This window comes from Dipodomys spectabilis, unplaced genomic scaffold (assembly GCF_019054845.1).
Source record: "Dipodomys spectabilis isolate Male_0828 unplaced genomic scaffold, ASM1905484v1 ptg000019l, whole genome shotgun sequence".
NCBI classification, from domain to species: domain Eukaryota; kingdom Metazoa; phylum Chordata; class Mammalia; order Rodentia; family Heteromyidae; genus Dipodomys; species Dipodomys spectabilis.
In genome coordinates this window covers 23,880,741-23,906,456 of record NW_024870696.1, presented here as the reverse complement: position 1 = coordinate 23,906,456, position 25,716 = coordinate 23,880,741, and the positions used below count along the sequence as shown (strand labels likewise).

Below are 25,716 nucleotides of genomic sequence, written 5' to 3'. Positions count from 1 at the left end.
AGAGGGCTTTAACCCAAGTCTCCAGTCTTCCAGATTTATCTTATTATTTGTTCTATTACTCTTCAAGCCTTATAACTTTCTATGCATGATTTACTCATTCTGCTGAAATGTCGGTCCGTGACAGATTTAGGGGAAGATCAATAAAGGAAGGAAAAAGATGCCTGAGAACTGTGGGGCTTAATTTTGTAAATGTCAAGCTAAGGAAATCAGACAGGGCAACCAGAAACATGGGATACTATCTTAAACCACCAATTAGCATTCCATGGGCCTTTTATTAAATGGATACTTCCTTCAACTAGCTATGTTGCATGCACTCGACAGCCTAGTTACCCAGAAAGTAGTAAAACTAAATGCCTACTCTATTGATTAGCTGCCAAAATATGATAATATTTCACCTTTCTCGTAAACTATGTACTAAAAATTTATTAGGCCATTAATATACAAATTTACCTCTCTAGTGGGAAGAACTATGAAATTCAAGACAATGTTTCCTTCAGTTTTCTCAAAAGCAGTATTCTAATATAGGACAGAAAAATACAGTGTAAGTAAGTATATACACATAGAAATCTCCATAGGGATTGTTCCTTGTAAGGTCACGTATGTGCTCATTTCTTTTCCTAAGGTTTTCAAATACCATAACTTTCTTTCTGATCTTTTCCAGATCTTGAAATAATTTAACAGACACATGGTGGTCGTGGCTGTGATCCCAGCACTAGGAAGCGGAGGCAGGAGAATCCTGAGTACAAAACCAGGCCAGCCATACACCACGCCTGTCTAAAAACAAACCAAGAGAAAACAGGGTTCAAAGAAATCCCCCCCTTTTTTTCATTTCAGGATTTAACAAGAACAAGAACACTTGATTTGAAATAGAATATGTGGTTTATGCAAATGTTTTAACAGCTTATAAAATTTTATATTAATAAAATTGCTACAGTAGTATAAAATAATTTTAAATTTTATATATAATTTACAACATACATAATTATCCATCTATGATAGAGTTGCCCATAAGCATTTCATTTTATGAATTAAAAATCAGTTTCTTCAGTTGGATGCCAGTGGCTCACATCTCTAATCCTAGCTATTCAGGAGGCTGAGATCTGAGAATCGAGGTTTGAAGTCAGCCTGGGCAGAAAAATCCGTGAGATCTTATCTCCAATTAGCCACCAGAAAACCAGAAGGGAAGCTGTGTTTCAAAGTGCTAGAGTGCTACTTTGAGTGGAAAAAACTCAAGTCCCACGACCAACAAAAGAAAAACAAAGCAGCAAAACAGGGTTGGATACGTCACTCAGAGTGGCCACGTACCAGTCAGTCTTGCAGACCTGAATTCAATTCCCAATAATCTCTAGGGGTAGGGCAAGGGGGAAGATTTACATTTCCAAGCAGGGCAATATGATACAAATCTGTCATCCCAACCACCAGGAGGTAGAGGTGGTGGCAAAGACAGGAATTCAGGGCCAGCCTGGTCTACAGAAACATACCAGACTCAAAGAATCAAATTCCTCAGAGATCAGCAGTAAGGATTTAGTCATCTTAGATGGCTTGCTTCTGGGGAGGACAAACATCTTGATGCGCAAAGGACTGGATTCAGGCTTTAGTGGCAGCCAGCGTACACACACACACACACACACACACACACACACACATACACACACACGAAGCTGAGAAATTTTAAAGAAGAATGTCTAATATTCTGTGGTATACTGCCTCAGAGGCAGTACCTATTAAAGGGAAAGATGAGGCAGTTATTGGACTCAGGACTCTAATCCCAGCACTCAGGAGATGGAGACAGAAAGAAGGCTGTGAGTTTGAGGCTTGCCTGGGTTACTTAGTAAGACCTTGTGGAAGGCCTGGGAATCCCCAGAGAGCAGGGGCTTGGATTAAAGGAGGATGCAGCTGCATGGTTTTTAGGGAAAACCATTCAAGAGAAATGATGACAGGTTACTTTCTATCACTGTTCCAGAGAAGACCAAGCCATCAAGTACGCAGTATGTGGTTAGCTACTCAGCACCGTAGCACCCAGAAAAGATCCTCTTTTTAGCTGATTTCAGCTATTCAGAGAGGAAGTGGCGCAGCTGTTTCTCTAGCACCAAGTTCTCTTGGATTCGGTATGTGGATCATTTCAAAGCAAGCAGAATAGTTTGCTAATATTTCATCAACGGTGTTTACCTTAATGTTTGGTTTTTCTTTAGAGACTTAAAAATAATATTCCAGGGACTTGGGAAGGTGGCTCAATGGTAGAGTGCCTGCCTTTCATGCATGAGGCCCTGGATTCAATTCCTTAGCACCACATAAGCAGGGGAAAAAAAAGCCAGAAGTGGCACTATGGCTCAAGTGGTAGAGCGCTAGCCTTGAGCTGAACAGCTGAGGGACAGCGCCCAGGCCCAGAGTTCAGGCCCATGACTGATTAATAATAATAATAATAATATTCCATGTGGAAGTAGGCCACATACCAGTCGCTCATGCCTATAATCCTAGCTACTCAGGAAGCTGAGATCTGAGGACCACAGTTCAAGGCCAGCTCTAGAAGATCAATCTGAGAGATACTTATCTCCAAATAACCAGAGAAATGCTGGACTAGAAGCATAATTCAAGTGGTAGAGCCCCAGCCTTGAGCAAAAAAGCCAAGTGAGAGTAATAAGGCCCAGAGTTCAAGCCCCAGTACCAGCACAAAATAATAATGATAATGATGATGATGATGATGATGATGATAATAATAATAATAGAAGAAGAAGATTGTATTATGTGGCTTCAAAAAATATGATATTTGATAAAGTCAAATTACTATATGAAAGAAAAAATAAATGGGAAGTAAAGTGGTTTCTTGCCATTATAAACTTAAAATTTTAGCTTGGCACCGGTGGTCCACGCCTGTAATCCTAGCTACTCATGTGGTTGAGATCTGAGGATTGCGATTCAAAGCCAGCTAGGAAAGTCCTCATGAGACTTTTCTTTTTTTTTTCCAAATTTTTTATTGTGATTAAGTGGTTACATAATTTCCCAAATTTCACAGTGTTGTGGGATAGTGATGCTTCGTTGAAGTCACACACACATTCTAACTTTCCTGGAGCAAATTGTCTATCACGATCTATAACGTTTATGAGTTCTATGAGCTTTGCAATAGTTATTTCTTCCACTTTGGGTGATATGTACATTTCTTTTGTTTTGCATAGCATCAGCTGTTCCCTCTTTCCCACTTGTTCTCTCCCTCCCATCGCTGCCATTGAGTTGCTTAGTTCATTTTGGTCAGTGTCCAGTGCAGCTGATGGGTCCCGCTGGTGTATGTTTTTCCGATTCCCTCTAGTTCTGTGTCGTCTTCCTGGTTCCCCTTTGGTGTACACATATATACCATACATGTGATCAGCAGCATGGGTTTATTTAGTAGTAATTCAACCAGATGAGTGGAAGTCCTTTGTTTCTTAAGTCCTGTTAATTTTGTCGTATCGCCTAACATTTTGGATTTAACATCCACTTATCAGGGAGACCATGTACCGTTTGTCTCTTTGCTCTTGGCTTACCTCACTCAACATGGTTTCTTCTAGCTCCATCCATTTCCCTGCAAATACCATTATTTTGTCACTTCTAATGGCTGCATAATATTCCATTGTGTATAGATACCACAATTTTTGGATCATTTCATCTGTAGTAGGACATCTGGGTTGTTTCCATATCCTAGCTATTGCGAACAGTGCTGCAATGAACATGGAGGTGCATGTGTCCTTGTATACTGCTTCCTGTTGTTCAGGATAGATGCCTAGAAGTGGTATGACTGGGTCATAAGGGAGGTCAATATTTAGCTTTCTGAGGACCCTCCAGACTGCTTTCCAAAGTGGTTGTATAAGTGTACATTCCCACCAGCAGTGTAATAGGGTTCCTCTTTCTCTGCATCCCCTCCAGCATTTGTCGTTGGCTGACTTGAGGATGTGGGCCATTCTGACTGGGGTAAGGTGGTATCTCAGGGTTGTCTTTATTTGCATTTCCTTCAGAACCAGGAATGGTGAACATTTCCTCATGTGTTTCTTTGCCATTTTTATTTCTTCTTCTGAGAAGTCTCTCTTTAGTTCCCTTGCCCATTTAGTAATTGGTTTGTTAGGTTTGGGAGGGATTAGATTCTTGAGTTCCCTGTATAGGATGGATATTAACCCCTTGTCTGATATATTGCTGGTAAATATTTTTTCCCAATTAGTTGGTTGTCTTTCTAGCTTGGTTGCGATAGCTTTAGCTGTGCAGCTTTTTATTTTAAGGTAGTCCCATTTGTCGAGTCTCTCTCCAATTTGTTGTGACCCTGGGACTCTTTTCTGGAAGTTCCTGCCTGTGCCTATAAGTTCAAGTGTCTCTCTTACTCTGTCCTGCAGTAGTTTCAGAGATTCAGGTTTAGTGTAAAGGTCTTTAATCCATTTTGAGTTGATGTTGGTGCATGGTGATAGGCCGGGATCCACTTTTAGTCTTCTGCATGTGACCTCCCAGTTTTCCCAGCACCAGTGGTTGAAGAGGCTGTGTTTCTTCCATTGTATGTCTTTGGCGCCTTTGTCAAATAGAGACTCTTATTTCTAATTAACCACTCAAAAATAACCCAGAGCTGGGCGCTGGTGGCTCATGCCTGTAATCCTAGCTACTCAGGAGGCCAATATCTGAGGATCATGGTTCAAAGCCAGCCTGGGCAGGAAAGTCCGTGAGACTCTTATCTCCCTCCAATAAACAGCTCAGAAAACTGGAAGTGGTACTGTGGTTCAAGTGGTAGAGCACTCACCTTGAGCTGAAGAGCTGAAGGACAGCACCCAAGCCCAAAGTTCAAGCCCCATGACACACACACACATACACACACACACACACACCCATAAGTAGAGCTGTGGCTCAAAGTGGGACAGCACCCAGGCCCTTAGTTCAGGCCCCACAACTAACCAAGAAACTTTTTGCTTTAGATCGCAGGTGCCAATGGCCTATGCCTGTAATCCTAGCTACTCAGAAGGCTGAGATCTGAGGATTGCAGTGCAAAGCTAACCCAGGCAGGAAATCTGTAAGACTCTTTTCTTCAATTAACCACTAAAAATCCAGAAGTGAAGCTGTGACAGACACCAGCGGTGAGCAAAAAAGCTGTGACAGCACCCAGGCCTATGAGCCCCAGTACCTGCACAAGGGGGACAGAGGCTTTGTTTCCCACTGTTAATGCAAATCCATTAGTCCTTTATCTAAACCAGATTATTTCATCTTGGCACTTGGAGCTCACACGTTACATAAACAAGTTCTTTGGAAAGTGTTACTACCCTAATTCTATTCTCCCTGGTGCTCCCGTGCTTTGTAAGTAAAAGAATGTAAGTGAGGCCCTGCCTTCTGGGAAGTTTCCCTCCATCCACTAAGGTCCGATCTGCTCATCCTCAACTTGTATCCTCTCACCCAGGAAGGCCTCTACTGTCCTGTAGCCTAGCCAGTGAGGGCGGACTGCTCTGAGATGATGATATGTGAATGGCAGCTAGAAACACTTCCACTTAACCTCAGTCAACACGCAAATTTACCACAGCTTAGACTCTAGTGACATTGTGTAGCTTGCTCTACAGACGGATTCCTGCTGTTGACAAACTTGACGGTCCACTGGGTTTGTGTGGACCTTCCCAGCTGCTTTGGGGAGAGTGGAGAGGGGTGAACAATTGCATGAATTTCTGCCTTGGAGACAAGGAAAGTTCATGAAAGATCGAGCAGAACTCTGGTAATAAGCATGCTTCATTCTTTTGTCAAGGAGCACAGCATCACTGCCCACCGCTCGGAGAAGTCTTTCCCCCCAAGCAGAGACACTGGCACTGCGAACACCGGAGACAGGCCTTTTCTGGCAAGCTAAAGATTCATTTTGAGATTGTATCCCAACCCCAAGTACAACAAGTCATTATATTATTTTTTTAACCAGGGTAAGAACCAGTTTTCTATATATAAACATTTCGAGTTTTTAGGTAATTGTGAAGCCCGTGTGAAACTAAGAGAGTTAATGGAGTATTAAGGGTTGATTGTGGCTCCCTTTCACCTTTCAGATGACTGCTGACATGCTGACCCTCCGTTTCTAGAAGTGTGGCATTACTTGAAAATAGTTTGCACCTGCACACTCTTGTAGCTTTAGTCACAGCAGCAAGCCATTGACCCAACTCAGATGCTCTACAGTCTACAGCTGATGGACGTATCAAGGACACAAGGGACATTTAGACACACACACACACACACACACACACACACACACACACACACACACACACACACACACACACAGAGTATTATGCAGCCATACATCTGGAAAATTAAGCCAGGCTTCGGACAAACTTTCATGTTCTTTTTATTTTTTTTTTTGTCAGTCATGGGGTTTGAACTCTGGGTCTGAGCACTGTCTCTCAGCTCTTCAGTTCAAGACAAGTACTCTGCCACCTGAGCCACAGTGCCACATCTGGTTTTCTGGTGATTAATCAGAGATCACCGACTTTCCTGCCTGGACTGGCTTTGAACTGTGATCCTCAGATCTCAGCCTCCTTAGTAGCTAGGATTACAGGCGTGAATCACCAGCACCCGGCTGCATGTTCTCTCTTATATGTGGATATTAGACCTAAAATACAAACATATATGTAAATATATCCAGGATCATATACACAAACGTAAATATACTATGTATGATACATTTACATATTTGCATATTATATATTATATCATAATATATCTTTTATATATTATAGTATATATATTGTATGTCATACATAATATATATAATAATTAAAACATGGTATTTGGTTATTCTTAGGTGTGAGGTACCAGACTGAAATCCTTTTGAACAATTTTCAGAGGCAGTATAACAAAAGGAAATGAGAAAGTTGGAACCGGTCTTGACTGGTGGGGGTATTAGTGGGAGAGGGTGGGCCAGTGAAGGAGGAAAAGGCTGAATACACATGTGAAAATGGAACAAGGGAACTTAATGAAACTGTTTGGGGGAATTGGGATGGGATGGGAGTGAGAAGGATGGAAAGGGTGATTCTAACCAAGATACACTGTAGCCATAAACAGATACGTTAAATATAGTGCCCTTGTACAGCCAACTGATGCTAGCATTACAGCCTTGAACCACTGGTGCCAGCATGGATTTTTTTTTTTTTTGGTCAATCATGGGGTTTGAACTCTGGGCCTGGGTGCTGTCCCTCAGCTCTTCAGCTCAAGGCTAGTGCTCTACCACTTGAGCCACAGTGTCACTTCCAGTTTTCTGATGAATCTTACAGCCTTTCCTGCCTGGGCTGGCTTTGAACTGGGTTCCTCAGATCTCAGCCTCCTGAGTAGCTAGGATTACAGGCGTGAGCCACCAGCGCCCAGCAGCATGGGTTATTTTGTAGCTCAGGGTGGTTTCAAACATGTGATTTTCCTGTCTGCCCCAGTCTCCCAAGAACTTGGATCATAGGCTTGTACCACCATACCTAGTAAAGAGTTTTGACAGCCAGAAATGTAGAAATCATCAAAAATAGGGGCTGGGAAGGTAGCTCAGTGGTAGAGTGCTTGCTTCGCATGCATGAGGCTCTGGGTTTGATTCCTCAACACCACATAAGCAGAAAAAGCAGAAAGTGGTGCTGTGGCTCAAGTGGTAGGGCAGTAGCCTTGAGCTGAAGAGCTGAGGGACAGGCCCAGGCCCAGAGTTCAGCCCCTACGACCAACAAAAATAAATAATAATTGCATTGCCATACTGTTCACTTAAGATGATATGTTAGGCACATACACAGGCTATAATATGTAAAATTTAGGGCCCTTGCCCTCAAGACATTTACCATGTGAATTCATGATGTGAAGACAGACAGAGGTATAGAAACTGGAAGAGGAACTGAGGATAGAGCCCTGTGTTCAATCCCCTGTGTTAGAGAATCAGCTGAATGAGCTGAAGGCTGGCCCAGCGAGGGCTGGGAGAGGAAATGACAGTGGGGGTAGGAGGGGGATAGCCAGAAGCCTGACAGAAAGGCTGGACAAGTACTACTGTGCACAGCGCAAGACCTAGATAAGAAGGTTAGAGGAAGTTAATGTGTATCCATCTAAGTCACAAGACCCGAGGCTTATACACAGGCAAGAACACGAATTTTGAAAGAGCCCAAAGATCAAGTTACTAGGGTAATCCTAGCTACTCACTACCTCATTAAGTCATGAAGCCAATTAAGTGTTAGGGATACAACTAGGACTGATGAGACAGCTATTTTCAAAGGATGCATGATGGAACAAAAAAGACTAATACATACCTTCTACCCTCCCCGACTTTCATCTTCTCCATTGCTGAAGACGACAATGTCACTTAGGCAATTCTCCTGGGAAAAGTAATGGCATGAAACACAGCTATTCTGTGTTTGTGTCAGGCATATTCTCACCTAATCCTTCTGTCCTCTATCTACCAACATCCTAACTGGCAGGATAAGAGTCTGCACAGCTTCATAATTTCCAGGGGCCGCCATAAAACGAAAACACAGGCCAGGTGCTCATGATTCACACCTGCGATCCTAGCTACTCAAGAAGCTGCCATCTTGAGGATTGTGGTTTAAAGCTAGCCTGGACAGGAAAGTCCATGAGAACCTTATCTCCAATTAACCAGCAAAAGCCAAAAGTGGAGCTGTGGTTCCAAGCAGTGAATCATTAGACTTGAATGAAAAAGTGAAGCAAGAACATAAGGCCCTAAGTTCAAGCCCAAGTCCTGGGAACAAATTAAAATTGAGGCTATGTGAAATCATTAACTTCATATTGGAGACAGCAGAGCATTAAACCAAGTATGGAGGGCTTCTGCCGGTGGCTCCCTGGGTGGCTGGGGAGGCGGGGAGAGGAGTCTTAAGCCTGTGAAGCCAGCGTGGCTAGCAACAGATCTGTAGGCACTCACTTCTGGGCAGGCAGGGGGAAGGGAGGAAAGGTGATTCCCAGGTAGTCACATTCTTGTTTTCAGAGACAGTTGGCCAGGGGAGAAAAGAGGCCCAGGGATGAGAAGGGAAAGGCTGAGTTTTCCTGTTGGTTTATTCTTTCAAGTGTGGAAGTGCTCTTCATGACCCCCTTAGAACGCTGAAGCAACACTTCTAATGAAAGGATGTCATCTGCAGGACTCTGTAACCATCAGAGTCACTCGGTACCAGCCATTAGCAAGAGCCCACTAAGGCTTCGTGAGCCTTTTTCGCCTAATGATAGTTTATCTGTACTTATGATGGCCTGATTTCTACCTCTCTTTTCCTCTTTTTTAACAAATGGAAAAACACTTCATTACCTGCCCATAAGAGGTTTAAACATTTTCACTTAATCATAATCACTCATGTAAGCAACCAAATGATTATTTTCCCAATATAATGGCAGAGAAGATCATAATGAGTTCAAAGCCCCCGTCCTGTGTGTCAGCTCACTCACCAGGATCTAGTTAAAAAAAAGGTCTCTCTCTAGCTTCCCTGACCTGTTTGTTTTCCCTTACTGCCCACTTACTTTCCCATCCACGCCTGACCTCATCTTTGCCCTTAAATCAGCAAATTCTTCACAGAAACTTCCCCCAAACTTCCTGAGTAATGTGTCATATTCCCTTTCCTCCTCCTCCCCTCCCATTTCCCTGCGCCTCTTATTTCTATATTGCTTAAACTGGGACTCCAAGGGCTCCCTGTGTGTCTCGTGTTCAGACTTACAGGGGTGTGCCACACACACAGCCGTGTGTCACTCACCAACAGGACATCGTGTTTTGAGTGCCAAGTGTCATTCTTATCCCATCACTTTCAATGGCTTGGGGGGAAAATTCCTCCTTTGAGAGATTCCTCCTTCTTGAGCACAAAAGCTCAGGGGCAGTGTCCAGGCTCAGTTCAAGCTCTAGGACAGGGACAGCACACTACATACACATTCTTTAGTCTGTTTGTCCCTTCATCATGACCATCCTAAAAACTACCTAAACTTGATTTGATCCAATTATCTACCAAGAAATGTCATTTCTAGGGAGGGGAGAGCAATAGGGCCTTATATCCCTACTTTTTTTTTTTTTTGTCGGTGTGGGGCTTGAACTCTGGACTTGGATGCTGTCCCTGGCTCTTCAGCTCAAGGTGAGCCCCTACAGCTTGAGTCACAGTGCCACTTCCGGTTTTCTAGTGGTTTATTGGAGATAAGAGTCTCACAGACTTTCCTGCCTGGGCTGGCTTTGAACCACGATCCTCAGAGATTACAGGAGTGAGCCATCGGCACCCGGCCTTAATGAAGCTTTCACACTAGCCCTGGTCCTCCTGAGGTCAGAAGATGAACCATAAATCCTTTAGTTTGATTGATTGACTGATTGGCTGTTAAAACAGAGCCGCTCTCTGTAGCCCAGGCTGGTCACCAATGTGAGCCTCCAGCCTCAGCTCCCAAGTGCTAGGATTACAGGGGTGCACCAGTAGCTCCCAATCCACTTTTCCTGTGCGACCCAACTATAAGCAGCAGAACCCATGCTTCCACTAATTTACATGCCACCAAGAAAGATAAATGGGGCTCACCTGCAATCCTCCATACTTGGGGAGCTGAGATCTGAAGTAGTCAGGGTAAGAGTTTGTGAGACTCATCTCCAATTAACCCCCAGAAAGCCTGAGGTGTTGCTGGAGCTCAAGAAACAAAGGAGTTCAGGGACAACGCCCAGGCCCTGCGTTTAAGCTCCAGGATGGACAGACAGACACAGACCAGAGTAGGTAGAGGTGGAAATCAAGAATAAAGAGAAGAACCGCCTGAGGACAAGCTGTCCATTCCCGACAAACTGAGCAGGAGCCGGGGCTTCCTGTCATTGTCTCTCTTTCCCCTCTCCCCCCTCCACCTCCGCTCCTCTCTTGGGGCTGGGAGGGAAGCCCGCATCGCGGCGTGCTCCCCTCCGCCTCGGAACGTGCTCCCCTCCGCATCGGACCGTGCTCCCCTCCGCCTCGGACCGTGCTCCCCTCCGCATCGGACCCTGCTCCCCTCCGCATGGACCGTGCTCCCCTCCGCCTCGGACCGTGCTCCCCTCCGCATGGGCCGTGCTCCCCTCCGCATCGGACCGTGCTCCCCTCCACATCGGACCGTGCTCCCCTCCGCATGGGCCGTGCTCCCCTCCGCATCGGACCGTGCTCCCCTCCGCATGGGCCGTGCTCCCCTCCGCATGGACCGTGCTCCCCTCCGCATGGACCCTGCTCCCCTCCGCATGGACCGTGCTCCCCTCCGCCTCGGACCGTGCTCCCCTCCACATCGGACCGTGCTCCCCTCCGCCTCGGACCGTGCTCCCCTCTACATCCGGGCCGTGCTCCCCTCCCCTCTACATCCGGGCCGTGCTCCCCTCCGCATGGGCCGTGCTCCCCTCCGCCTCGGGCCGTGCTCCCCTCCCCTCTACATCCGGGCCGTGCTCCCCTCCGCACGGGCCGCAGGAAGTGAGGAGAACCGGGTCTTCTCCGGTGCCCGCGGCGGCTCATGAAGGCCCTCCGCACCCCCAGCGGGGCGCCCCGTCCCGCCCAGGCCCAGCCCGTCCTCCCACGGGCGGCCCCAGCCAGGCGTCCGTGGCTCACGCCTGTAGTCCTGGCTACTCAGGACGAGGATCGCGGTTCGAAACCAGCCGGGGCAGGAAAGCCAACTAACCACCAAGAGCTGGCCACGGAGCTGTGGCTCGAGCGGTAGCGCGCCAGCCGTGCGGCATGGGAGGGACAACGGCCGCGCCTCAGTACCGGCCGGCGGAGTCCTGCGGCCCGGGGCCGACGAGAACGTGCGGGGTAACTGCACGTCGGGTCCGCCCGCGGGCGCGAACCCGACACTGACCCCGACGCGGGGCGGGGCGGGGCCGGGCGGCGCGCGCCGTCACGAAGCCGGGGGCGGAGCCGCACGGGGGCGGGGCCGGGTGGCGCGCGCCGTCACGAGGCCGGGGGCGGAGCCGCACGGGGGCGGGGCCGGGCGGCGCGCCGTCACGAGGCCGGGGGCGGGGCCGCACGGGGGCGGGGCCGGGCGGTGCGCGCTGTCACGGGTCGGGGCCGCACAGGGGCGGGGCCGGGCGTCGCACGCCGTCACGAGGCCGGGGGCGGGCCCTCACGGGGGCGTGGCCTCGAGGGGTCGGCTGGGGAGGCGGGGCAGCCGGCGGGTCGCGCGCGCCAGCCGGGCCGTGCGTGCTCACGTGACAGGTCCGCGAGGCCCAGTTCGCGCCGCGGTCGGGGCGAGCGAAGATGGCGGCCGAGAGGGAGCCTCCTCCGCTGGGAGACGGAAAGCCTACGGACTTTGAGGAGCTGGAAGACGGGGAGGACCTGTTCACCAGCACGGTGTCCACGCTGGAGGTGAGGCCGCGTCGCGGTGGGTGTCGGGCCGCGCTGCCGCGCGCGTCGCCCCCCCCCCCCCCCGCCCCGAGCCCCGACGAGCCGCCGCCGTGCCGCGGTGTGCAGGGCCGGGTCGCGGTGACACCTGTGACGCGGGCCGCGCCTCCGGCGCCTGTCAGCGGCCGGGCCTCGGCCGAGGGCGGGCCTGGGGCCGCGCCTCGCCGCGCGCCGTCCCCGCTCGCCGGGCCCGGGTCGATCGCGCCCCCTCCCAGGCCGGGCGGGGCGGCTCGGGCTCCGGCCCGGCCCCGGCTCGGGCTCCTCCGGCCCTCGGGGCGCGCTTCCCGCGGGAGGCGGGGCGGTGTGCCTGCGGGGAGCGCGGGAGCGGCGGCCCGAGGCCCCGGGCCGCGGGGGGCGTTGCGTGCGCGGTCCGCAGACTCGGCCCTGGGAGGACTGTTTGTCCCGATTCGGACCTGAAACCGACGGGCACACCGACCGGGTCGGGTCCGTCGGTTTCCCGTGCTGGGCTTTTCAGAGGCCAGGTAGTTGGGAAAGGTGAGCTCAGGCGGGGGGAGTCGTGCGGGAAACCGGTTTCGTGCGAGTTTTCCCCCTCCTGAGCTGCCCCGGGGGGAAACAGAAACAGATCTTCACTCCCTTTCCTCCCTTCTCGCTTGATCAGCGGTCTCTGAAGCTGAGGGTTCCTGTTTTTGTCAAAGGAAAACACCCTCTAGGAACTTAACTGTGTCGGGCCCGCCTCCGTCTCGTTCCCGTTCGGAAGGCTCTGCTTTGGGCCGGAGCCTGCACCTCTCAAACGGTATTTTAAGTGTGTGTCTCAGAATGTCAGCACATTGCCCCGGTGCTTTGCCTCGGTGCCACCTGGTTCAGTGCTTTGTTAAAGCTGCCCTGCTTAGTTCTGCACCGACTCAACTGGAACTTAAAATATCCATCATCCGAATTTCTTTATTTCGTGTTTGTGCTGGTTCCGGGACAGAGGATTGGATGGGGCCTAGGAACCTGCCCCTTGCCCTTTTCACTCAAGCCCGATTCTCTGCCACTAAACCACAACTCCCACTTCCTGCGTTTGGGTGGTTAATTGGAGTTCAGAGTCTCAAGGACTTTCCTGCCCCGGCTGGCTTCCACCCTAATAATGATCCTCATAGCTCAGCCTCCTGAGTAGTTAGGATTACAGTTATTAGCCACCCCATCGGGCCATTAGTTACCTGAAACGGCTAATTGTATGTGCTATGGTCCCAGCCTGACTTTCCCTCTCTGCATTACAGGTTCTTCCACAGGCCGCGGGTGGTACCTTGATCACCTTTCATTCCTCACAAAATCTTAACACTTTTACACATAGTAAATGTATACCGGGCTGTCAAAACCAGCATCTCCTAAAAAATTAGTTTAAAAAATTTTAGGGCTGGGAAGGTGGCTCAGTGGTAGAGCGCTTGCCTTGCATGTATGAGGCCCTGGGTTCAATTCCTCAGCACCACATAAGCAAAAAGAAAAAAGCCGGAAGTGGTGCTGTGGCTCAAGTGGTAGAGCGCTAGCCTTGAGCTGAAGAGCTGAGGGACAGGGCCCAGGCCCAGCAATCAGGCCCCACAACTGGACCAAAAAAAAAATTTTTTTTACAATATCTTTTTAAAGGTAGCCATATATTATAGTTTTACTTCAACATTATGAAAGAGTCTGCAGGATCCTGAAACCTGTATTCCTGTATTCTGTTTGGGAACTCAAAGGTTGGAAGTCAGCCATGGGAGACAAGATTAACCAACAAAAAAAAAAACAGAACTAAAAGTGTGTGTAGCTGAAGTGGTAGAGTACCTGCCTTGTCTGAAAAAGCTAAGAGATAGCACCTAGGCCCTGAGTTCAAGCCCCAGCAACAACAGAAAAAGGGAGAAAGATAGTACGGCTATGAATTTGTAGATTCAATTTATTTGCACTTTAACATATTTGTGGAAGGTTGTATAGCAGTATTTCTTAGTATACTGAAGCTGCTCTAAAGAAATGGGCTTTGAAGCTGCATTCTAGGGCTCACACCTATAACCCTAGCTACTCAGGAGGCTGAGATCTGATGGTGGTTCCAAGCCAGCCTGGACAGGAAAGTCCAACACTCACACGCATGTACACTCACACACAGGGCTTCAATTTGAGGGGAAGTGTGAACTTGTGGCCTCATTACTCAGCTGGCTTCCTTAACTGGTATTCTACCACTTTAGCCATGTCTCCAGCTCTGCTTGTGGCTGGTGTTTTTGTTCGCTTTTGGTTTTTTTTTTGAGGGGGCTGGTCTTTTTGGAGACAAAGTCTTGTGGACTTTTCTACTTCGGCTGGCTCTGAACCATGAGCCTCTAGATTTTACCTTCTTGAGTAGAATTGCTGGGTGACCCCCTGGTAGAATCCATAGTACTCCTGTTTCAAATGCAGATGCCTGTACTTCACTAAAACCTATATGGCTTAGGATTCAGGACCAAGATCCTGCTTTGGCCTTCCTGGTCTAGGACTGCAGTAATTTTCATTTGTTTGCCTGTGGTACCTAGAATCAAACCTAGGACCTACTACTTGCATCCCCAGTGCTTTTCAAACTATATTTGTAAGTTTTCTAGAGATCTTATTGAAGTACAAATTTTGATTCTGTAGCTCTGGATTCAGATTTATACCTTATTAACAAGCTGTTCTGATACTGTTTCAGGTCTATAGACAACACTAGTTGGTAGCCCCTAAGTTATTCAATCTGCTTTAAATATCACCTAAGAAAGACCCTAAACTTTAAATTGAAAGTAAGACATAAATAAATCACCCAAGTAGGAGGAGAGCAAGGGACTTAGGTAACTGTAACTCTTCTGTATATCATCTTTATAATAGCAATGAAGTATGAGATTTTAAGGTTCTATTATTTGTGTAGAAAATTTTGAGGGTGATGCATTACCTTTCAAAATTAAAAAGTCACAAAAAGCTGTTTTCAGTAAATAAAAGCTATTTGAACCAGATACAGTGGTACATACTTGTAATCCAAGATACAGTGGTACATATCTGTAATCCAAGATGTTGTTTCAAAAACAGCGCCCTTTCACACCACAGAAACACTCCACACTCAAAATAAAACAGAACTGGACAACAAAATGCTTCACACTTCTACCATTGTTTCTATAGTGAGAATGAAAAAAAGAAAGTGGTGAGGGGCCAGGTTAGAGTCTGGGTGCAAAGGGAAGGAATTTGGCAAAACCTTGCTCTTCTTGGTATGTGAGAAGGTAAGGCTTTAAACTGCTCATGAATGCTACTTTTTCCTTAAATGGTGTAACCTTAAGCTTAAGGATGTTTGATCTTTAAGCACTGTTTAGCATGGAGTAATAGCACCTTCAGAAAGAAATGTCAGGACTTTATATACTTGTGTTTAAAACAGTTTTGTTGAGGTACTTTTCATATACCATATAAGTGATCCATCAATGTGTGCAGCCCAATTTTAGTGTATTCATAGATGTGTGCAACAGTCACTTTTGGGCAGTCTTAGAACATTTTCATAATCTGAGTATATGAAATATCACCATGAAATCCCTTTGTACAATTACATGTGTGTGTGTGTACATGCACGTGTGTGCATGCATACCAATACCAGGGCTTAAACTGACAGTCTTATGCTCTTGCTTAGCTTTTTTTGCTCAAGACCAGCACTATTCCACTTGAGCCATATCGCCAATGGTAAGAGGCCAGATTCAGGGCCAGCTTTTTCCTGGTTAATTGGAGATAACTGTCTCATAGTTTGGTCTACTCAGGCTGGCTTTAAACCACGATCCTCAGATCTCAGCCTCCCCCATATTTAGGATTATAAGCATGAGTCATTGGCACCCACCTGAATTGATTTTTTTTTCCAGTCCTGGGCTTGAACTCTGGGGCTGGGTGCTGTCCCTGAGCTTTTTTGCTTGAGTCACAGCTCCACTTCTAGCTTCTTATAGTTATTTGGAGATAAGAGTCTCACTGACTTTCCTGCTAAGCTGGCTTCAAATCACCATCCTTAGATCTCAGCCTCCAGAGTAGCTACTAAGACAGGCATGAGCTACTGGCACCTAGCTCGATTTTTTTTTTTTTTACTGTTATTATAAAGGTTACAGTTATATAAGTTAGGTAAAGAGTACAATGTCCTAGACAATGTCACCCCTTCCCTCACTCCCCAATTTCTTTTTTTTTTTTAAAGAACAGCTCAGAAAAACCTTGTATTCTTCCCATGCCATCCCTCCCTTTCCCTAATGCCTCTGCCTCAACTAAAAAGCCACGACTTTTTATTACAATAGAGTTCTCTGCTCTGGATTTTCTATGTATGGAATCATGTAAGTAGTCCCAAAAGATTTGATTTACTTGAGTGAATATTGAGTATTAGGTGGGTGTAGCAGCACAAACCTGTACTCCTAGCACTTGAGAGGATCTGGAGTTGGGAGTCAGCTTTATATAGTGAGATCCTATTTCCAGAAAGAAACAAGCAGTCCTTCAGTATTTACTCTGCCATACTGTTTAGGTGATGGCAGCAGTGCAAGTAGATGGGCACCATTGGCTCACGCCTTTCATCCTAGCTACTCAGGAGGCTGAGATCTGAGGATCCCGGTTCAAAGCCAGCCCAGGCCGTGTGACTCTTATCTCCAATAAACCACTCAGAAGACCAGAAGTGGCTCTGTGGCTCAAGTGGTAGAATGCTTGCCTTGAGCTGAAGAGCACAGGAACAGCGCCCAGGCCCAGAGTTCAAGCCCCATGACCAACAACAACAACAAAAAAAAGCTGTCTTCCTATAATGATTCCTGTATTAGAATTTGGCATTTGAAAATGCTTAATTGAAGGTATTCCTTAAATGAATATTTGAAAGTATCAAGTCACCGGTGAATGTGTAATATTTAGCTAGAATATTAAAAGTTAGTGAACTGTACTTAAATTGGAGGGGCCAACAAGTAGAATAAAGTTTGCTTCTAAAGGCTCTTCTGAAGAATTGAGATGTTGGGATGTTTGGAGAAAATAACAGACAGAGAAGAGAGAAGTCTGAAGGAGGTGGTTAACATGAACAAAGGCACTCAAGTGAGAATGGCAGTTACTTAATATGTGACATGTTGATAAGTGTTTTGGTTACAAACAGAAACATAAACTGTCTAGAACAATGGTAGGGAGCTCCTATGAAGGACACAGCATAGGAATCAAGAGAGGTACCCAGGTACTTCTGTGTATGGAAATAATCTGCTCATATATGCCACTTCTGGTAATGTCAGTTCTGAACACTAGTAGATGCTTGTGTATTTCTAAATTCTATCATCCTTGATGCTTTCCAGTGAGCTCTTTTGTCTTTACTTTGGATAATTACCATGTATAGTCTGTCACTGAACCTGCTCTGTTGTGTTATTAACTACTTTGAGAGCCAAAATAGAAATGTTGTTTTGCTGTTGGTAAACAAAATTATATTTTATTTCTTAATTGAGATAAGGTGAAATGGGGCAGTAATAATAGAAAATGATGGATAAATGATTTGCAACTAAAATTAAAGCAGACTAGGGGACTAACTGAATTTTTTCTTTAGTCTGACCTGGTTAAAAATTAATACATTACTATTAAGGGTGATTTTGAGATGAACTATATGTGGACCAATTTTTGATACACAGCTAACTCTTTCTAGTAGTCCAATTATGGTATAGTAAAGATCAAACAATGGTTATAAAGATAGGAAATAGAACCAGAACCGTCAGGATTCAGGATGAGGAAGTCAAAAGTGAGAGACAAATGTTTATATTTCCGTCAATTGTATATATGCATGTGTGCATGCATGTGCCTGTGTACACACGTGTGTATGTGCTGGTCAGGGGACTTGATCAGGCCTGGGTGCTGTTCATGAGCTTTTTTTTTGCTCAAAGCTATCATTCTACTATGTAAGCCCAGCTCCGTGTGTGTGTGTGTGTGTGTGTGTGTGTGTGTGTGTGTCTGTGTGTGTGTGTGTGTGTGTGTGTGTGTGATTAATTAGAGATAAGGGTCTCAACAGACTTGCCTGCCGGGGCTGGATTCTTACCTGCCCAGGCTGGTTTTGAACTCAGCCTCCTGAGTAGCTAGAATTGTAACAGGAGCCACTAGTGTCCTATTCTCTATAATTAATTTTAAGTATTAAGAGTAGCAAAATAAGTTTTTGGAAGGTTGAGGCCAAAAGAGGCACTGAATGCAAGACATGAGAACTATAAACCATCATAAAGAATACTTTTCATGAGTCTGGTGGTACACATCTGTAATCTCAAGTGGCAGAGACAGGAGGGCATGAGCTTGAGACAGTTGACAAAGGGTCACAGAGACCTTATTTCAAAGACAGACTGAACTCTGGTAACTTATACCTGTCAGTCTAGCTAACTAGGAGACTGAGATCTGGAGAAACCTAGTTCAAAGCCAGGCCATGCAGAAAAGTTCATTAGATTCCATCTCTAATAGGTAGCAAAAATTTGGACATGAGGTATAGCTCAAGAGGTAGAGTGTCCTCTGATCATGAAACCTAAGTGAGAGTTTGAAGATCTAGTTCCAACCCTGGTACTGGCAAAATGAGACAAACTCCCAAAAGTCTGGAGGTGAAGTTTAAATGAAAGAACCTTTATCTATCTTTCATGTGCAAGGGGCAGTGGAGGAGGATATGGGTGGAGAGCGTTGTTGATATACAAACGTATATTAATATAGAGATGAAATTCTGTAGAAATTGTAAATACAAAAATCTTCATGGTGACTTATTTGATGGAAGTAGACTAGCATAAGAAATATACCTTTTGGGAACATGGAATGAACAAGTTGACTACTAAAACTGAAATGTTTTTAATTGCTGTCAGAAAAGTAAGATGTATGTTATAGAAAGTTACTCCAGGGATTGTGTCTATATAGTTAGGGCAGATGAAACAGCATCACTCTAACACTCTGAGAAACTTTCAAATGAGCAAATTGAAAGGTTACTTTATCTTTCAAGCAGATAGGACATAGTAAGTAGTACATGAATATTAATGCTAAATAAATTTTAAAGTGTCAGTAATTGAATCTAATAACTATAATTCCATATTCTTTTTCTTTCTTTTTTCAGTGCCATTTTGGGTCTTGAACTTAAGGCCTGGTCACTGTCCCTAGCTGCTTTTGCTCAAGGCTAGCACTCTTCCATTGGAGACATAGCTCTACTTAGGCTTTTTTTGAGTATTTTTGTTGGACATAATCATGGACTTTCCTGCCGGGCTGGAGTTCCTCAGTCTTCTGAGAGGCTAGGATTGCAGGCCTGAGCCACAAGCAACCAGCTAAATGTGTGGCTGTATTACTATTTTCATTCTTTTTTCAGTGCCAGTCTGGGCTTGTGTTCAGGGCCTGGGCACTGTAATTCCATGTTCTTACAAGAGAAGGGGATAGGCAAAGAGAAATGGCTGCTTGGAATCAGGTTGTTGGAAAAAGTAGAGACAAGATCTAAAACTCTTGATTTTTCCAGATTTAAGTAAATTTACTGATTTTTCCATCCTCTTTGAAGTGGCTAAAGTGTAGATTCTTTGGTTTGCTTTAATTTAACTCTGTCTTTTAAAATTTCTGTCTCGTGTTATACGTACATAGTGTTGCCCTTAGTTGTCTAGACTCAAACTTGTGATCCTCCTGCCTCAGCCTCCCAAGTAGCTGGGATTGCAAGCATGTACCACCATGCCTGGTTTATGAAGCTTTTTAACTCATATCTTTCTAATCATCCTTGCTATTGTTTTTCTAGATTAATAGTTCCCTAATCTGCCTTAATTCTCACACATTTGATCTCCCCTATTTTAATCACACTGGTCCTAGAATATTCTAAATAATAGCCTGAAAAGCTTTCCTGACACTTTCACAATTAAGTCTATACTTTAGCATGTGATAAGACTTTACCATTGAGACACTTGTAATTCTTTAACTCAGCTCTTGGAAAATAAAGATACAAATTTTTAAAAGTTAAAATAACCACATGCAACCCACTGTCTAACAGTTTTTCTGCCGCTTTTCTCTTGTGAGGGAGTGGATCTCTGTGTGTAGGGGAGGCTGGACTCAAACTCGTGTCAGCCTCCCAAATTGGGGATTACAGGCATATACCTCAGGCTTGACTTCTCACTTTTGTAGCATACATCTTTTTAGATGAAAAAAATGAGAATTAATTTGACAAATGCACTACTGGCCTTTTCTCATTTAACCTTAAAGTGTAAGCATTTTCCTATGAAGCATTTCCTATGTACACATTTCTTCATGTATCGTAATAGAACTTAATTTTGAAACTGTTCCTCTGTTAAATAAGTAGGGTTTTTTTTAGTGTAATTAATAAATATACTTAACTTTTGGTCCATATCCAGGCTAGTTCCTTGACAGAATTATGTCTTGTTTTTTTACATATATTTCTCTGGTTTTTACTAAGGTTTAGTATATGTATCCTATTTGTGTATTTTTTTCTTTGAAGAAGAATTGTTAGAACGACTAGACTCATCTAATTAGAATTAGATTTATTAGAATTATTAGGCTCATCTCAATTTGATAGAAAATATAGCTAGGAACAGTAATTGGTCAGATCATCAAAAACAGTCAAGTTTGTGATTGTGTGTGTCTTATTATACCTTAAGTGTTTTGGTTTAACTTTATATTTGCAATTTAAAAAAAAAATTTTTTTTGCCGGTCCTGGCGCTTGAACTCAGGGCCTGGTCATTGTCCCTGAGCTTTGTTTGCTCAGGGCTAGCACTCTACCACTTGAGCCACAATGCCACTTCTGGCTTTTTCTGTTTATGTGGTACTGAGGAATTAAACCCAGGGCTTCATGCATGCTAGGCAAGCATGCTACTACTAAGCCACATTCCCAGCCCCAATACTTGCAATTTTTAAGTGTCCAATATTGAAGTAATTTAAGATTTGTAGAGAAGTGACCAAAATCTTAACAGGTATTTATGTACCTTTACCTAGCTAGTAACTTAGACAAAAGTAATAGAGTTATCTAACAGGAGATTAGTCTTGAGAAAGTGTCATTACTGTCCTCTTACTAAATCTGTAGATTTTCATTTTTACGTCCTTTATTAGTTTTTATTCAAGTTCTGTCTCGGTTACTACATAGCATTTAATTATTAGTTTTACTTCTTCTCTTCCAGTGTGATAGTTGAGGGAAGAGAATGCTTTGGCTAGGGCTTGACTTTTATACTTAGATAATTTTTAAAAAGTACTAACTGGACATTTTATAGAATATCTTTTAAAGATTTGTATAGTATTTTCTCATTAGATTGAGTTTATATACATTTTGGTTCCTTTAATTTTTAACCTATTAGGCTAAATTATTATTCAGTATATGCATATAGTTCTTTGTTATTGTTATTATAAAGGTGATGTGCAGAGGGTTACAGTTACATGTAAGTCAGGCAATGAGTACATTTCTTTTTGGGCAGTGTTACCCCTTCCCTCGCTAGTTCTTTTTTTTTTTTTTTGGATCTGGTCATGGGGCCTGAACTCCTGGCCTAGGTGCTGTCCCTCAGCTCTTCAGCTCAAGGCTAGCACTCTACCACTTGAGCCACAGCGCCACTTCTGGCTTTTTTCTTTTTTGCTTATGTGGTGCCGAGGAATCGAACCCAGGGCCTCATGCATGCAAGGCAAGCACTCTACCACTGAGCCACCTTCCCAGCTCTTTTTTTTTTAATAAGTTTTTATTGTGAAAATACTGTTCAGAGGGGTTACAGTTACATGAGCAAGGTAATGAGTACACTTCTTGTCCTGCATTGTTGCTTCTTCCTTTGTTTTTCCCCTCCCATCCCACCTCCTCAACTATACCCCCCACCCCCGCCTAAATTGTAAAGTTTGTTTTTTTGACATAGCATCTTGTACATCTCATTGTTGCAATGAGTCAATCTGTATCCCTATTTTAAACATTTTGTTTTTTCCCTTCCCCTCCCCAAATTATACCAACATCAAATTCACTGAAAACGGTGTTATACCATGGAGGAGGGACATACGAAGCAACAAAAAAATCGCATGGTACCATATAAATACTGGCACAAGAAGAGACCTCAGGACCAATGGAATAGAATTGAAAACCCAGAAATGAACCCGCAGACCTATAGCCACCTAATCTTCAATAAGGGAGCTAAAAAAAATAGAACGGAAGAAAGACAGCCTCTTCAGTAAATGGTGCTGGCAAAATTGGTTATCACCTGTAGAAAACTAAAGCTAGATCCTTATATACCCTGCGCCAGAATCAACTCCAAATGGATCAGAGACCTCTTTTGCACTCCTCTTTCACACATGCTGGTCCCCTTCTTCCCGTGTAGTCCCCTTCTACTTTCATATTGTTCTTTGTTTTTAATTCAACTACATATGAAGAATATATGCAGCATTTGTTAACAAGTGTTTTCTCATGTAACTACCAACTTTTTTCATGTAATGTTTCATTTTACTCATCTTTCTGAGTCAATCAAGGCTGCTATATGTTTAAGATTTTTAAGTTTATAACAAAAGGTACAGTGGCAGTCACATTGACTTCATGTATAACCCTGCACATGCGTAGCCTCCCCCATTTTCACTGTGTCCTACCCAGGTGGTACATGTGTGACGATTGTATTTTATTTCATTTTATTTTCGTTGGTTGTGGAACTTGAACTCAGGGCCTGACTGCTGACCCTGAGTTCTTTTGCTCAAGGTTAGTGTACTACCACTTTGAGCTACAGCACCACTTCTGGTTTTCTGGTAGTTAATTAGAAATAAGAATCTCATACTTTCTTGCCTGGGCTAGCTTCAAACCTTGATCCTCAGATCTTAGTTTCTTTGTAGCTAGGATTACAGGCGTGAGCCACCAATGCCCACCTTGCGTGACAATTTATGCATGTATATTGACACATGATTATCACTCCAAATTCATAGTTTACATTACAGTCCACTTTTCATGTTTAAGTTTAAGACTTGGTTTTAACTGTTATAAGAAAATAAAAGCTGCAGGGGCTGGGAAGATGGCTCAGTGGTAGAGTGCTTGCCTTGCATACCTGAGGCCCTGGGTTCGAGTCCTCAGCACCACATAAGCAAAAAGAAAAAAGCCAGAAGTGGCGCTGTGGCTCAAGTGGTAGAGCTCTAGCCTTGAGCTGAAGAGCTGAGGGACAGCGCCCAGGCCCAGAGCTCAGGCTTAAAAAATTAAAAAAAATTAAAAAAAAAAAAAAGAAAAAAGCTGCACAACTGAGGTCTACTTCTTGTTCATTATGTTTAAGTACAAAATAATGTTTAGATTAACTGAAATGTAAAAATTTGGAAGAAGGGCCTATTTTAATTTGAAACTCAGAAATCATAGAATAACTAATTCAACTGATAGTAATCTTTCTTATGGAAAAGCAGTGTTTTTGAACATTTTGCATATGCCAGGTACTTTTAAGATCGATTGAGTTTCTAAGACTATTGGTGCTTGGAGACATCTCCTTCTGCAAGAAAAACAAGCATGATAATGGCAAAACAAAAGCATTTATTCTTTAAAAATCAGGGAACTTGGGGCTGGGAAGGTGGCTCAGTGGTAGAGTGCTTGCCTTGCATGCATGAGGCCCTGGGTTCGATTCCTCAGCACCACATAAGCAAAAAGAAAAAAGCCGGAAGTGGCGCTGTGGCTCAAGTGGTAGAGCGCTAGCCTTGAGCTAAAGAGCTGAGGGACAGCACCCAGGCCCAGAGTTCAGGCCCCACGACCAGACCAAAAAAAAAAAAAAAAAAAAATCAGGGAACTTGATCTTATTTCAGTGCTGCTGTTCATGTTGGGTTTTGTTAATTTTAACTCAGGAGGACAGGTTAATAACCTCTAAAGGGAAGATACTTAAAATTTTAAGTGATTTTTTTTTTTTAATATAGTGTGTTTGGGATTTATTCTTAACCATAAAGGAGGAAATATAAATAACGGTTATTTTCTTGTTAAGTGGATTTTCTATTTCTGTACTGTATTAGATACACATCCTAATCCAATATGTATGTTTTTTAATAGTCAAGTCCATCATCACCAGAACCAGCAAGTCTTCCTGCAGAAGACATTAGTGCAAACTCCAATGGTCCAAAACCTGCAGAAGCTGAACTAGATGATGATAGAGAAGATCTTTTTGCAGGTAACTGTCTATCTTTCGGTAGTGACCAATCATAATATATATTCTGTTAGAAGATACCATTTAAACCAAAAATTTTATGGTGGTGGCTCACATCTGTAATTGTAGCTACTCAGGAGGCTGAGATTGGAGGATCATGGTTTGAAGCCAGCTTAAGCAATTAACTACTCAAAAACCAGAAGTAGTGTTGTGGCTCAAGTGGTAAAGCACTAGCCTTGAGCACAAAGAGGCTCAGGGACAGCTCCCAGGCCCTGGGTTCAAGCCCCACAACTTGACAAAATCATCATCATTATCATCACAATGCTAGCCTGAATAAAATATTTCAAAGGTAAGTTATAAGTATAAGATACATAACAAATTTAAACACAAATGAATGTAGAAGTAGCTACATCTCTCCTAGTATAGAAAATCTCCAGTAGGATGATTAAGCTGATTTAATATGATTTTTTCCAAACTGACAAAAGTTCCTAGTTGTTTTAAACAACTGAAAGATATGTGAAATTCTTTTGTAATAATAATGTTTAACTACATTGTTTTGATATTTATTTCTGGATATTATTAAAAATGTTTTCACATTTCATTAACTGCCAAATCGACCATTAGTTGTTTGAAATTTCCTTATCTAACTTGTTTAATTTGTGTCTAGAAGCCACAGAAGAAGTTTCTTTGGACAGCCCAGAAAGGGAACCCATTCTCTCCTCAGACGCACCTCCTGCAGTCACCCCTGTGACCCCTACTGCACTCATTACTCCCAGAATTGAATCAAAGAGTCTATCCGCTCCTGTGATCTTTGATAGATCCCGGGAAGAGGTACGAGACAATGCTTGTATTCTAAGATTTATATGTAAGTAGCACTTATTTTTGTTCCCCATCTAGTGTCACTTTCCTGTTAGCTGTTCCTAATCAAAGCCATTCAGACATTTTAGGAAAAGAATATTGGGAGATAGAGTGATGGATGGATGTAGTACTTGGGATAAAACTTGGGCCCTTGCACACACTAGGCAAGTGTTGTATCACTCACCCACATTTCCCATTTAACTTTAGCCTTTGTTTTTAAAAAGAAAGGCACTATTATCGGTTAATGATATGGTCTTATAATTTTGCAATTTTTTTTAGTTTATGAAGAATTGAAGTTTATTTGGCTTATCATTCTGAAAGTGGCAGTAATTGATATTTATTATTATTGATTTTTTTGGACTTTTCTTGCCTAGGCTAGCTTTGAATTGCAAGCTTCAGATCTCCCGAGTAGCTAGAATTACAGGCATGAGCCGATGGCTCCCAGAAGTAGCAGTAATTTATAATAAGATGCATTTGGGAAACAAAAATGTTTTAGGCCTATTTTAAAAGGAAAGCTAAATGTTTAAAAATCATTTATCTAAAATAATTTGTGGGCTGGGAAGGTGGCTCAGAGGTAG

The 25,716-nt window shown here is 44.0% G+C and overlaps 1 protein-coding gene and 1 long non-coding RNA gene across 2 annotated transcripts in view; one reads left to right on the top strand and one right to left on the bottom strand.

The window, feature by feature from the left end:
- Positions 1-6,481: 6,481 nt before the first annotated feature.
- Positions 6,482-11,722, bottom strand: LOC122103987. The gene is made up of 3 exons (XR_006146845.1): positions 11,572-11,722; positions 8,238-8,303; positions 6,482-6,580 (listed from the first exon to the last, which is right to left on the bottom strand). It is a non-coding gene; the product is annotated as an uncharacterized LOC122103987 (long non-coding RNA).
- A 339-nt stretch (positions 11,723-12,061) lies between these two features.
- The window catches only part of Snx2 (sorting nexin 2), a 41,949-nt gene continuing 28,294 nt past the window's right edge, over positions 12,062-25,716 (top strand). The window contains exons 1-3 of the mRNA XM_042674312.1: positions 12,062-12,254; positions 24,187-24,304; positions 24,948-25,111. Of these exons, the coding sequence (XP_042530246.1) occupies positions 12,147-12,254; positions 24,187-24,304; positions 24,948-25,111 (390 nt within the window). The 5' untranslated portion in view covers positions 12,062-12,146. The remainder of the gene's footprint in view (positions 12,255-24,186; positions 24,305-24,947; positions 25,112-25,716) is intronic.